The sequence below is a fragment of the Anas acuta genome, chromosome 23 (genome assembly GCF_963932015.1).
Source record: "Anas acuta chromosome 23, bAnaAcu1.1, whole genome shotgun sequence".
Lineage (NCBI taxonomy): Eukaryota > Metazoa > Chordata > Aves > Anseriformes > Anatidae > Anas > Anas acuta.
This window is the reverse complement of record NC_089001.1, coordinates 2,566,875-2,581,993: the sequence shown is the minus strand read 5'-3', so window position 1 is coordinate 2,581,993 and position 15,119 is coordinate 2,566,875. Positions and strand designations below refer to the sequence as shown.

Below are 15,119 nucleotides of genomic sequence, written 5' to 3'. Positions count from 1 at the left end.
CCAGATAGAAAATCAATACCCACTCCAATATATGATCAATGAATACAGTGAATATCAAATAACTTTTATACATTTTAAATCTCTTTAATAAAATAGTTTTCTCTCTCTCTCTCTCTTTTTTTTTTTTTTTTTTTTTTTTTTTTAATGCTGCTTACTTCCTCAGTATAAATAGCAAAGAAAATCACAAGTCTCTTTAAATGAATGTCTGCTGCTGATGTCAACATGGAAACAAGGCAGTTTTCCCACCAGGTGCTGATCATGGATGCACCTACCGCTTTTTGCACCGTTTCAGAAATGTGCAGCAGCCACTCAATATCCAGGCTCCCTTGCTCCAGGAGGCCCAGGCGGTGGTGACAGGGCAAAGTCACGTTTTCTTCAGCCACTCTCTTAAATTCAGTCTGAGTCTCAGCCAGCCAAACAGAACAGGAAGCTGAAAGAGAGATGCTGGTGGTCAGAGGCCAAAAATAAGGGTTCCTCATCATTTGCTTCATAGCATCAAAGCAAGCCCAACAGCTTGGCTTCCTGGATAGATTGCAGCTGATTAAAGGGGACATCTATCCATACATAGGGAGTTAGTTTCACACCGATATTTAAGCACGAAGAACAGATGGCTTTGCACTCCAGAGCTGCAAACACTCAAGTCACAGAAACTTTTGCTAATATATCCACCTACATCCTCCGTGTGCTCAAAATTTCAGATTGCCTCCTTGGTTTTACCCTCTCCTTTTATTCCCTTGTTTTGTACGTGACGTTTTAGCCCTAAAGATCTTCGTGGTCCATAGATTTATTCCTACATCAGCCTGATGATGCTTAGAGTCTCTTTCCTAAAACTGAATGATGTTTCTGCATGCAATTCAGCACTGGAAACAAGAAAACAGCCTGGCAGCCTTACAAAAGCATGGTGCGAGTAGAATAGCGAAATCTCTTTGAACAGCAACATCAAACAACCCAACCAACCACCAGAAGTCATCAAAAGCGGTTTGTCAGGAAAAAAGAAGTTGCCAAGATGAACCACTAGATGGAAGCTGCGTCCTTTCAACGTTCGTAAGGAAAAACCCCAAACACAAGCTAACGCCCTGAAACCAAAGCCAGCAGATGGCGCATCCCAGAAAAGTGTAATTTTCAAACAGCACCGCTTAAATCACAGCGAAATTCTCAGTTTCTGTCCCGGTTTCCTTCCGTATTGCAGCCCTGCTAGAACTAAGCTGAATCAGGGGCTGATTCTTTGCTTTACAATCTCCAGACAACAAACGGGCTCTAGTAAGCTCAGTTTCGATTAAAACCAGCCCCAAAAAGATCAGAGGTATGGAAAGGAAAACCTGTGTGTTTAGATTTTCTCATTAGACTCTCAGATTTGCTACAAAACCAAATGTAAATGTTTGCAAGCCAGCTTCCACGTGGCTTTGTGGCATGAATGCCATTCGCCTTCTGTGTTGAATCTTCAGAGTGCAGCTGGGTTGTTCTCAAGTTTTGCTGTGCAAGAAGAAAGCCCCCAAACATTTTTATTTTATTTTTTTTCCCCTGCGAAAAGAAGCAAGCTGAAATCTCTCAATTTTTAGACCAATTACCGTGAAACAGATTAAAACAGTGAGAGAGTTGGCAGCAGGAGGAAGATACGTCACACGTGTATTGAACACACAACCCCATGATTACATAGCAAGGTTACTGGCAGGAGCTTGAGAAGCTGTAGTTACGTAGGCTAAATTTATTCCTGCATTTGCATTCAAACACTGGGAGACTTTAACCTTAAAAAAAAAAAAAAAAGTGACATCAAGTGACATTGCCTTTCTCTGTTACTCTCTTTATTCTGAACAGAATTACCCACCCTGTTCCCACTCCTGTTTTCAGACCATGACCATCCCTCAGCTCCCAATATTCAGTCAATGCTTGTCGAGCACTTGTATAGAAGGTATCTGCTACACGCACACGTGTACAAAAACACTTTGAAATATCAGACAGGTAGAGTCTTGCAAAGGATCAAACACTCCTCTCTGCACAGATCTCTGCATGAATTGATGAGCATGAAAGCTCCTTTTCAGTCACATTAGCTGCTTTCTTTAAAGGGAAAATTAATCCACTTTATCACTGGATTCACTAGTCCCAAAGCTCCATCTGCCAAATACAATTATACCTTCTGCCTAAGACAAATGCCTGCTCTCTCCTGCAGCCACATTGCTGCGGGCTGCCTTCATTAACACGCTGATACTCTCTAGATGGCTGATCAATAAGTTTAATTAAAGCGCAACAGTAGCGAGCATTCACATCACATTTGCAGCAGCAAAGTGCAATGCCAGCAGAGCACTGAGGTTTTGTATACATATCACGGGGTATTCTAGATTTTAAAATGCAGTTTTACGTTAGAAACTCTGATTGGGATTAAAAATTGCTTTTTGATGGAGTATATTTGTATCACTTTCCTTCATCGCTGGCTTGGATAGACTGTTTTTAGGAGGGCACCTTGGTCTATTCTTGTTGCCCCCAGCAAGCAGGCTCTGAATTTCAAGAGCCCTTCACCTGTAAGCTCATCTTCTATAGAGGAGTAAGATCAGGGAGCCATCTAGCAAGAAAGCATCTGCAAATTCCTAAAGCACCTAAGGCCTTTTCAATGGTACATTCACCATCAGGTACTTGGAAGCTGTTTCACCATAGAACTGCAGGCTGTATTCATATGAACTGAATACCAGAGCATCACACAGGTTGTGTGCTTTCTTTTCCATGACATAGCTGTCTTTCTTATTCAAAAAAAATCCCTTTGGTCCTTATTGGTTCTTTAAGTCTACAAATTCTAAAGGAAGCCTGCAGGTGCTCTAGACAAAACCTTCACTTTCTCTTTCCAGTCACCTATACCTGCACAAAGACAAAAGGAAGCTCAAAATACAGCTTCCTGGAAGTACTCAGAGGATGCTTGTTATGAAAATTACCTGTTTAAAATCTGAAAGGGCTTAAAGCGAACAGCCCACATGCTTTCCTCATGCTTTTTTGTCTCACTGTGGCAGTAAGTGAGACAATCGAACAGAAACACAAATTTGCCTTTAGATGTGAGCTGGAATTTATGTCTTTGAAATGGAAAGGAAATAGAGACCATGTCTGAGCAGCGATCTAGTTACTTTGAGTTATTATTCACAGAATAAATGCTATCTGAGGTTCTCTCATTTATCTGCAGATGAGACCCAGCAAGAACAGCTCAAAGAAATGGGAGTTTGCAGATAGCATTCGGTTATTTTCCAGCCTAAATTGTTTAAATGAGGAATTCCTTATGGGCAACCCTTCATAGCAGCAAACAGCCCTGCATGCTGGCCAAAGCACACATCAGTGGGTTTGGGCAAGCCTTTTGCTGTGCTGGGTGGGTGCAGAGGGCTCCAGACCTTGCCCCTTACCCAGCTCCAGAAAGGCAGAGCACATTCTGGGTGAGGCCTTTTGTGCTGGCTGCAGCAGATGGCAGTAGATTAAGACAAGATTTTCTCAAATGTCAGACCCCCGGGTCTCGCTCAGTAATGCAATATGTATGCAGGCTCCACAGTTCTTACCCAAAAAACCTCTTCCCCTTCCACATCCTGTGTAGGGCTCTTTGCCACAAGTCATTCAGCAATTTACTCAGCCTGCGTCCCAGGACTCCAAGGGAGGTCGGTTTGTTTCTGTGGAGCAGGAGCCCTAAACCCATTGCAAAGCAGTGGCTCACGGGCCTGAAAAAAGCCTCGGGTGCGGTGCCAGGCTTGCTGACACACTGCAGCATTCTCTCTTTGGGGGAGGAGACCTTTGTAATGCCTTAACACTTGCACAATTGTTCAAAAAGACAATAGCTCTGGCACCCAGTAGAGAAGAGAGAAAGATTTGTCATTTATCCCTCGTTAATGCTTCAAATCCAAGGAATACAGAGCAGCAAGTATTTTAAACAATAACAAGCAAATGCACCTAAGAGAACAATACAGACAGTACAGCACCAGATTTCAGGATACGGACAGATCCAGCCAGCCAGGGCACACAGGCAGAGTTTAGCCATCAATACCAGGCCCTTCTGCCTTGCATCCTTAGAGTCAACAAAATAAAAATGAGGACAGTAGTCCAAGTACTTCCCAGAACTCATATAAACACTTAAGTGACTGAATTTTAAGTGCACTGCAGATACTACGTGAAGGTTTCAATTTCCCAAAAAGCCTGCCTTTTGGAGTGGACTTAGAGAGAAGGAACCATCCCCAGTGCAATCACAACAAAATGCTCATCACAACTGGGTGTTGTCAGACCTCAGTTTTCCCAAAGAAGTGTCTTCATGAATCCCAATCAAGATCACACATGCTTTCACATATATTATTATAAAGCTCAGTTTTATTTTCATGGCCATGCAATACCAAGAACACGTACATTTCCACACTAATACACATACAGAGAACATTAAATACACACATCTATAAGTGCACAAAAATAAATGCAGAAAGCAGATTGAAAATGTTTTGCTGACATTTTTAGGCAAATTCATGTGCTAAAAGCTAAAGAGCTTCCAGATTTAAATCTTTCATTAGCTTCAGAAAGCAACTTGAATTAGGGAGTCATGCTAAATATATTCAATACTTCTAAAAAGTAAAAAGCTGTACTGTATACTTGTCTGCTACAGTTAGAAGGAACAGCTTACAAAAATCCAAAGAATTGTAATACAAGAAATCCATAGTGACACCTCGCAAACCTGGCCCAAACCATAACCAAACCAAGATCATTTGGGATATCAATGTCAAAAACGGGGCCCCAGGGGCTTCCCTTGTGAAGCTAAACTTTTCAGCTAAACTTTAAAGATTTTTTTGAAAGTTTATTTTGTTTCTTATGGAAAATTACATTTTCAGCAGCCTATTCCAGGCAGTAATGTCCGAGAAGTAGAAACACAACCTGTAATTTCCCTGTGATTTGAGGCATCCTGTGCTAGGAGGAGATGAAGTGGATTCCTGGAGCTTCAGGGCTTATTTGGAAAAGTTAGGGTCACCAATTCAAGTTAGTGAAGTGACGTGTAAATACTGGTTTAAATTAAGCAAAGTTTTATAGAAGTGCTTTACTAAATGCAAACCTTAATAAAAGATGTTTAACGTGGATTGTCCTAGGCCAGTCACCTAGCCTGACCCCATTTTGGAAACTTCAGCCTTGAAGGCCACAACACAAGCACCTTTCCAAATAAATCCATGAAGTAGCTTACATTTTTATATTCCTCCAGTACAATAAGCTAGCAAGTTGTAAGAAATTTCAAAAATAATCTGACAAGTAGCAAAGCAGAAGACCTCACAACACCATATCTACCACTCATGCTCCAAGCATTTATTTATACACTTGATTTTTATTCTGCCACTTACATTTTCCATTTGTTATGGAAATTTATTATGGAAATATTTATTTCAATTTATTTATGGTCAATATTGCCCATCTCAGTTTTAACAGTGCTGTTTGCATCTGGATCTTAATTCTATGGGGTACTGTGCACAAGGTTAAAAACGTGCATTTGGAGGCATTCTTCGCAGTAGAGAAGCAGGTGAAAAAATTAATAATTTTGGTAGCCTGTCAAGTCCTCTTGGGGATGCTCTCAAATGAATTATTTTCACACCTCAGTGCAATCCCACTGCCTGATGATGGGGAAGGTTTGGTCTTGCAGTGCTTTGAATAACACATTCTTCTCAAAATCCAGGGTTGCTGTTAGAAAACCACCTTGGTGTGTCCAACAATCCCACGCTCAGCTAGACCTGCAGGCTGAACTGCTTGTAGAAGTATACTTCATTTAGACCATTTTGACTAAAAGGAATAAAAAATTTCTACTTAAACAGTTTAAATTAGTCCACACTCCAAAGAGTAAGTGTCCACTGTATTATTCAGACAGGTAACGTTTCTCTAGCTGAATAACCCCGTACATTTGACTCGCTTATTGACAGGCTTAATACATGCAATCCACTCAAGCGAGTATTTAAAGAGAGTATCTGTCTAAACAATATATACACAAGAGTAATGTTTGAGAGTTAAAAAACAGCTCAGCCTGACATGGTGCAACTTCGAACCACTCCTTCATGCCAGGAATTTAAGACTTCACATCTGTTAGATCTTACTGCAGTCTTGTAAGAATTTATTTACTGAGCTTCTTCATGGAAAAGCAAAAGTCTGCCCTCGCTCCATCTAGTGCTCTCGTGAGTGCTAATGAACAAGATCTGAGCATTTGGTAACAAACAAATTTAGTATTTTACATGCTTCAATAGGAGGCTGACTACAGAATTCTTTGTGGCCAAAAAACTACATCTGAAGTAAAACTTAAGAGATGGTTGAGTGATTTTGAAACTCAGATCAGCCAAGTATCAATGACACTACAGACACTAGTTCTACTTCTTCTCTGCTGAGAAATGAATAATTTTTTTTTCAAGTTATTACTGATCAGTAGCGATAGGACAGACCTGCACATCATCTTGCATCTCCCCTTTAAGTTTTCTGTAGTTTCTGCTGTGGACAACCAAAATGGTGAATAGCTACTTCAGTTTGTGACAGAGCTGTAAGAACCCACAAGGTTGACACCCCACACTCGCCATCAGACCACGCTAGCAGTAACAGTTAGTTACCCTGACAGTATTTTAGGCCAAAATAAATACAAAATGGTGTCTTCTTACAGACAGCTATTTTGCATTCTTTGTGCAAGGGAGGAAAAGCTGGGGGCGGCTGGAAGTCTCCTAAGGATAATTAACTCAGCCAGGGCTGTGCTCTGGGACATCTGCTTTCTGTATTCCTTGGCTGGCAGAGACAGAAAGGCCAGGGGTCGCCTTCCCCCTGAGAGCCCAAGTGCTCCAAGTGACCAAGACCTGGCCCCCAGCGCATGCTGCCTGCAGCCTGCTCCCCTCAGCCTCCCTTTGATTTCAGGAATTTGGTTGTGAAGTGAAAGCATCTCAAATGAGAAAAATGTGAGCTAGCAGTCAGTTCCCGCAGGGACAGGCTGGCTGTGTCAAAATGAAGAGGTCGGCCTATCCCCATAGCACTGCAGAGGTCCTCTGTAATTGGAACCACATGCGCCGGGGCTGAGGTTTGAGGAGGCTGTTAAACAGAAAGCAAAGGCAGCTCCAGCACGCTGCCGAGTTTCCACGGGGGTGACGTGAAGTCTTTGGAATTGAAACCGCTGCAGAGCTAGGAAGGCCCAAGGAGAAGAGAAAAAGCCGCGTTTCACAAAGCCAGAGCCTCTGATTTTTAGAGGTTTGCAAGGACAAAGCAAAAAGTGCAGGAGGGGGCGAGAATCCTCCTGGTGATACAGAGGCTCCTGCCAGAAGAAACACTGCCAGCTGCTGGCCACCCTTGCTCCAAGCTCCTGAGAGCAGCCCCTCACTCCCTGGCCCTTCTGGGATGAGGGAGGCGAGCCATGGTGAGCTTTTGCACCAGCATAGTGGCAGAGCCTACCATGTGCGCACAGAAATGCCCTAAATGCAGGGTCCATGCTGCCCCTAGTGCCAGCCTGAGGCTGACAAATGAGAGACTCATGGCAGTACAAGTGGTCACATTCAATCTAAGGAACCTACCTACACATTCCTAGGCACAAGAGGTAAAATTGTCCCCAGAAAAAGCCAGCAGGAAGCTTGCCTTCAACACCAACACGCAACTGAGTCCAAACCCTGCAGAGACTCTGGAATACTGGAAAAATGTCAAAGCATTCGGTTAGCTGAGGATCCTCAGAGACAGCCAGCAGCTATGTATGTACTGTGTCTGTCCTTTTTCTCGTTGTATTTTAAAATCAAGTGCAAGTAGGCAGGTCTGGATTTATATCCCTGGAGACCACAGAGAACAGAACAGACTACATCAGAACTGCTTCTTCCTATTTAATAGGTCACAAAATGTTTGTACAGAGGGATGTGTGAAGTCCCTTAGCCTCTAGTCCAGGCATTTCATCAGGAAAATGATCCAGGTGTCTTCTTTTTACAGGAACACAGCTCATCTAAGCCTTTCAGTAATGCAGCTGGTGATTTCCAGCTGCATGGATGAGATCTGTACAGAGACTGTCAGTACGTATCACATCCTCAGGGGGCTGAAGCACCTAAGGCTGTCGGATATTCCCTTTTCCTCAGAGCATCTCCGGGCTGCTTTGAGTACCCTACAAAGGTTTGTGCTGAGTGTGGTGGAATAGTTCTTTCCCCAAACCCAGCTATGGTTTAAGATTAATGTTAAGACATCCCTCTTGTCAATGGGCGACAGGAGAGCACGAACGGGTTCCCCAGTCATGTTTTAAACCCTTGTGTCTTGAGTCACAGCCCAATCTGAGAAGTACCAGGTTCTGGAATACACCAGAACAGCACAGTTGGTGGAAAATACCAGAACTGCCTTATCTGAATCATAGCTAGAATGGAAAAGTACTGACTAATAGTCAATCATCTCATGCTCCTATAAATAATGGTTCTAAGCAAAGAGCCCCTTGAGCTCTCTGGGATCACAGCAGGCTGTGACCGAGGAACTCCCCCAGAGCTAGGACACCTCGCAGGGCTATCTCCGAGGTTTAGCACCACTGACAACTGATGCACAATTACCTCTTAGGGCAGGCTTCAAGATGCAAAGATCATCTGCTGATTAATGCCACAAAGAAAGGGTGAGGAATTCACCAAGGGGAAATCCTTAGGCACACAACTTGAGAAAGCCCCAATACCCCGCAGTAAGTTTCATGTGAACCTTGCTATTATCAAATCTTTAGGTCGCTGTTTTAATCATAACTAATTTTTGTTAAAATGCTATACTATATCAATAAACCTTAAGAACTTATAGATACTGGAAATCCAATTTATATCACTATATTAAATTCTGTGATTTGAGAGCAATGGGTTGTATCAGCTGAGATAACTCAGAAAGTTTCCTAAAGAGGAGATAAAGATTCCTGATAAAACTACATCTGTATTAAGGATTCTTTTTTTTGCCCCCTCTTAGCACCAAAATGTAACAGATTAACCAGAAAGTGCTGAACTGATTGTGTTCCGCTGCTGCTTTTTGTCATAGAACTTGAACTTGTTATAAGAATGACAAGAAAACTACCAAGAAACCTGGAAGGTACTCATAAGCAAACTTTATCCTTTTCTGCATCTCAGACCTTTTCAACAAGTTGGATGTGGTTTTAAGGAACAGGCTTCAGCCCCTATTCAGCACATCCATGTTTTTCAGTGAGATGCTCAGTTCTGCACCCATAATTGCACATAACGTGGTATGACATCTCACTTATCCACTACAAGCACTGCTAATATGATACAGAATGAATGCCTAATGTATTAGCACTCTGTCACTTTTCATATTCTCCTAGTCACTCAATCTCAAACACTCAGCTACAGCCTAGCTGTAGGGCAGAAAATGAACAGCAGCAGCAGCTCCTCCCCATCATCCCCGTAAGTCTTGGGGAAGATGTGAAATTCTGCAGCACTTCTGGGATGAATACAAGGTGCGATCTTTGAGGCTGAGCACAGCAAGACCAACAGCAGGCTGACTCTGGAAGGGTCAGGGTTTCAGATACTGCCTACCCAGCTGTTTCTCACCACTGCAGCAGTAGCCAGAATTAAGTTTCACTTACTGAACCTGTTGGAGGTTAGAAAATACAAGAAATCTGGTTCTCTTAAGCCTTGTCCTTGCACTGGCTTCAGTATGTAAGTAAATAAAGATTGCATTCTTAATTGTGTTATCAGTATTTATTCAGCTCCTTCCCTACGTCTTTCCCCCCAGTTTGGCACAGCAGCATCCCAGCTGCAAGCAGAGCCCTAAGAACAGATTTCTGTTCTGTCCAGCCCCCAGTGCCAGGAGCTGCTGCATCTCTACACATGCACTCAAGTCTTGGAAGACTAGATTCACTCTAAATCCTGCTTTCTGAAGCCAAATTGAACAAGTAGGGATAACAGAGCAATGCAAACCCCCCTGTAAATGCTGGAAGAGACACCCTCCTACTGCATCTTAGGCAGCTGGCATCAGCCAGACAGTTCACAAGATCTCTACATGCCGAGCGTTAGTTTGTGTTGCACTGAATTAGGTCTGATCTTGCATTTGGTGGGCTATGTATTCAAAATGATTGTGAGGTTCTTCCTAGTAACACTTAAGAACTAAAGGGCAGACTGAATAGTATACTTGTGAGAACTTGCTTTGATTTTAAAAGATGAGCATAATTTGGAAAGCATTCTCCCTTCAGAGGGACACATCTCCCAAAGTGCAGCACAACAGCTATTTTAACTGCTGACAGCAACGCTGCACAGCTGTTACAACCGATTCAGAACTTAAAAGGACTTAAAGCCAGGAAGTAAGGAAGTGTTGCATAACATTAAATGCAAAGCATGATGATGATAAACCCACGCCTATATGTTTTTCAATGACTGGGCACAGATGACCCCAAGACACCAGTGCACTGACAATAGCTGGGGATGCTGAGGTCTGAGAAGGATTCCATTACCCATAAGATCACAGCTTATGAGCTGAGGGCCAAGCTCCACGTTCCCCAGACTTCTGGATCTATTCCACAAGACAACAGCCTACCAGCCTAAAAAGGACACAGCTACACAATAACGTTACATTAATCAAGTCGGTTAAGTGCAGCAACAATGCTGCAACCAAGGAACGTAAGAAAATGAATGGCTTTTCTTCTGTGAAAGTTTCAGAGCATCTCTGAAATGGAAAAGCCTATTATTGTTTTCAACTACCTATTTATTTACTGTAAACCTACACTTTTTTTTTTTTTTAAGCTTAACATAAGGTATCAAAACCCTTGTCTTAAAAGTTCCAAGCATGACTTGAGTTACCATTTACAATGGTAAAGGAATAAGGAGTAAAACAAAGCAGATCCATTTCACTTCCTCAAAAACAGATGCAGCCTGAGAGTAGTGACTTTTTAAATGCCATTTTAAGTGACTTTTTCTACCATGCAAGTGGAAGGACTAAAGCAAAGCTTCAGCATCTCTTAAGCTAAATACAACCTGTAAATTATTGGGAGGGACAGAGAGGGAGCCTATTCCAGGGTTAAAGAGCTCAGAATCTGTCAGAGCTGAACCACACCGAACTACTTTCTAGTGGTCATATCACCCAACCAATTGCCTCTGCAAGCTTGGTCAGGAAGCAGATTTTCTCTGCTCACCGCAGGGCTCTCATGCCGGCAGCTGAAATGCACGTTACATGTATTTTGCATGTTTGCAAATACCAAGGGCTCTGCAGAGCAGGGAAGTCTGTAAAAGCCTAGGGCCATTGCTAGGGGAAACCCTGAATGAGAACATGCAAGCATCATGCCTGCCAAATATTCCTGTGACCTTTGCACAAAAGAGTAATCTAGTTCCCCTCTGGCACATGTTCCTCCTCAGAAGGGAGGGATGCCCCAAGTGTGACCGGAGAGGCAGAGCTCTCTGTGAGAAGTGGCAGCTGGGCAGCAGTGTCCCGAGCACATGGAAGCCGTAGGAGCTGCTGCATATCGAGCTCTGGTGAGCAAGCACAATGTTTCCAAGATGCTGAACAGAAAGAGGGGTTTGGAGGGGAGAGGGGGATAAAATGTGATTCAGGCAACAGTTGAACAACTCTGCTAATTGGATATGAAAAGGTCAGGTATCTTATCAAGAAACATACTGTAAAGGTCAGGCAAAGTATACAGAAGCCTAGAAGAAATGGGTATGACCAGCTGCAGTTCTACCACTGGGACTCTGAATCTCCATCTCAGTGTATATAAGAAGTCTGACCCTCAACCTAAAAGCAAATATTTTCCTTTCTCCTTATGCAGACTAAGGTCCCTACCACAACTTGGCTAACCCATTCCTTAAATTCAAGAAGGGTTTTATCAAGTACAGCTCTGAATATGGTCATAAAACAGGAGATGTTGAAGCAGTACTGTGCAGATCTGTCTTAAATATCCATGCCTGCTCCTGATCGTCTAGAAATATTTAAAGGATGTTAATACAAAAGGTTGCAAAAAGCAATGCTCTGTAGTGCTGACTGCACATTTAAACTTCCATTTCTCCAATGCCTTTTAATTCTGGTAATTGTTTTCAGAAGTTAAATGGCATCTTATAAACCTCACGTCCAGCTGAAATGCAGTTATGTGATTAACACACGTACCATCTTTCAGAGCCACTTTTACAACCATGGTTAAGGGCAGCAAGCAGTATCTGTAGTACCTGCCATAATCTCCTGATAAATTATTTTCCTTAAAACTGCTTGAGAACCACAGGATAGTGGAGGCTGTGAGGGACTGAACTTGATCTAGTCCAAGACCCTGTTCTAAACAGACACCAGTCCCTTAATCATCTTTGTGGCCCTTAGGTTGGCTCATTCAAGGATATTTATCTCATACTGGGGAGCCCCAAACCGAACCCAGTATACTTATGGTCTCACCACTGCTGGGTAGAGGTGAGGGATCACCTCCCATGACCTGATACCATCTCTTCCTAATGCGGCCTAGGATGCTGTTGGCCTTTGCCACAAGGGCACACTGCTCACACTCACCAGGACCCCCATCTCTTTCTCTGGAAAGTAGAAAGTAGAAAAGATAAGGTAGAGAATATGAGGACTTCAGTGTTGGTGCAGGAATACAGGCATTTCATGGAAGCAAGAATCTCAGTGGGTCTAAACAGCCTGAAGAAAAACGATGAAAGTTTCCTGCTGAATGATTTGGAAGACTTGGCAGTGGGGATTTCTCCGGGAATTCATCTTCCTGGACAGACGAGAAACAAACTCTACAGAATGACCTCAAGCCCTGCTACAGAATTAAGGGTTCCTGGACAAGCTGCAGCTTCTGTGCCTCACTTCTGTCCATGCAAATGTATGTGAGAATACCTGCATCCCTCAGGGATGAATATGTAAAAGCTTACAGAAGGAATAACAAGATTACAGAGAAATCTGAGTCAGACTCTTCTCAGAGGTACACAAGAAATAGATGAGAGACAATAGACAAGCTGTAAAAAGGGCAATTCCAGTCATATTAGGGAAAAAAATACCGCAAGGATATGCAAGATTATAGTCTGTGGAATCAGCATCCTTGGATTTTTTTTAAAACTGGACTGGCTCAAATCCTGGGCAGCCTGATGTAAGCCACCCCTGCTTTGAGCCAGAGGCTGGATCCAAGTCCTCCAGCCACCCCTCCTGCTTTACACAATCCTGTGCAAAGCTCAAAGTCATATAGCAGGTCAAGAAGGGACCCATGAGATTCAAGCAGCACTCCCTAAATCCTTAAGCCTTCCTGCTTCACCACAACTTCTAGGTTGCCCCAACTTCCAGTTCCTGAGGGCCACACTTGGGTGTTAGCTGCCACGACACGCACTGTGTACACAGCTGCTGGAGCAGGGTGGTGGGCTCTCTGCTGATTAAGTCCATTGTAATGTCTGGCAGGCATCTGTCAGCCACATTTACAGTAAACTCCAGCTCTCCTAGCATGTGTGGTCTGTGGGGATAGCTGAGCACATAATTCAGTTAATGAATTTAGCTTCTTTTACTGTTGACAGTATCTGTGAGCAGGTCACAGCTGTCTCCAGTTTCTTTACTCCAGTACCAGCATATTCAGTCCTCTCCACAGGACAGAAACAACAAGCTGTTCTATCCGATCAGATACATCACCTGATATTGCTTCCCAATTGCCTAAACTTGCAAGTAAATGCATACGTATATTTGACATTGAATTCCCTCCAATATTTACTTGTACAACACCAACATTTATTCGTAAGTGCCAGCAGAATAAGTCATTAACTGACCACAGAAAGTTGCAAAAAAAGGGCCAAGGCAAATTGCTAAGGTAAAACATTGCTATTTGCAAAGTAGTCCGCCTTATACTGATTTTGGGAGCTGAAACAAGATCCAGGGAGCTCAAACATTCCAGCTGGTGTGCTTTGCCTTTATGCTCTATGAGTGATACTAAAAACATAAACCCAGGTTTTCAGGAAGGTAACCTCTCCACAGAAATGACCGAGTGTGTTTTCCTGCAAGCTAGAATCTGCTTTTTATATTGTTGCTCTTCAGTGTTCCAGTGGGTTAAATTTTGTCCTCCAAAAGCCCCCAATATTGTTGAGCCAGAATTGCTACAAGCAGCAAACAGAACACGTGGCTGGCCATGGCTATACCTGTGTATTTCTGCTGTTTAGGTTTCTCCAAAAAAGTAAGTTTTCTTTAATAGAAGCTGACACACAGCTCTCCCCCTCTGTTTAAGAGGGCATTTTCAGTCAGAAGGAAGACTAGATAAAAGTGCTAGCTGTCTAAACTGAGCACTCTGGTCTTCCTCTGCCTCCCCAAGGTGCTATTCACCTTCATACCCTTAACCGAGTGCATGCAGAGTTGCAGGTATTCAGCACCTCTGCAAATCAGCCATCTAATATCTCAGCTGTAACTTCGGTGCTTTACCTTACACATCAAGAAGCTGTGGTTAACTTAATCCTGTCTACTAGTTCTCAGGGGCTTGGGTATCACCAAGTGAAGAGAAAAAAGCATAAAGGAAAGTGCCTACTGAGTAGTTTTACTTATTTGCCTTGATTTTAAGCCTAATAGACTTTGTCCAGTGGCATTCAATTAACTAGTGTCATTCTGCATAAGCAAAAACATCCTTAATGTTACCTTTCCTCCACTCATGTCCCACAGTAACTTGTGCACATCATACAACTAAAACAGCCAAATCACTCTCCCATCGATCCTCCCATGCCGAGACCTTGGTGTTCTTTCACAGCCATTAGTTAAATGAGCTCTGCGGCCCCACAGTGAAGCTCCTAAGTAACATTATTTAGTGTGCAAAGTAAAGAAAGCAGATCCTGAAGGCTCAATCCATCCATGACTAACTAGGGACACAGCATTGCTGACCAAGGTCACAAGGAAACAGCAGCAGAGTTGGGACTGGGTTCTACAATTCACAAGCTCCAAATGAAACAAAACACTGTAAGTATCTCTCAACTGGCTGCCTGCAGAAGGTCTGGTGCCCCTGGTTTGCTTCAGTTCAACCACATTAACCTGTGGCACAGTATTTTTGCTTCTTATAAGAAAATGCATTGGATCTCATGCAGGTTACCCATCAGAGATGGGAAGGGTGATAGAGGCTGTATGCCCAGTATGCTGACTTTCAGAGAGGAGGCTGGCACCATACACAGCCCACAGTCCACAGAGGGAGGAGAAAAAGCAACTTGTGTCAGCTTATTACTTCTGGTTTCCAAACAGGACAG

At 43.0% G+C, this 15,119-nt stretch overlaps 1 protein-coding gene across 2 annotated transcripts in view; it reads right to left on the bottom strand.

Annotated features, from left to right (window-relative positions):
* Positions 1–15,119, bottom strand: part of CLMP (CXADR like membrane protein) — a 46,186-nt gene that overhangs the window by 9,115 nt on the left and 21,952 nt on the right. For both annotated transcript variants that reach the window (XM_068659151.1, XM_068659150.1), the window contains one exon: positions 273–430. In XM_068659151.1, coding sequence (XP_068515252.1) covers positions 273–430 — 158 coding nt within the window. The remainder of the gene's footprint in view (positions 1–272; positions 431–15,119) is intronic.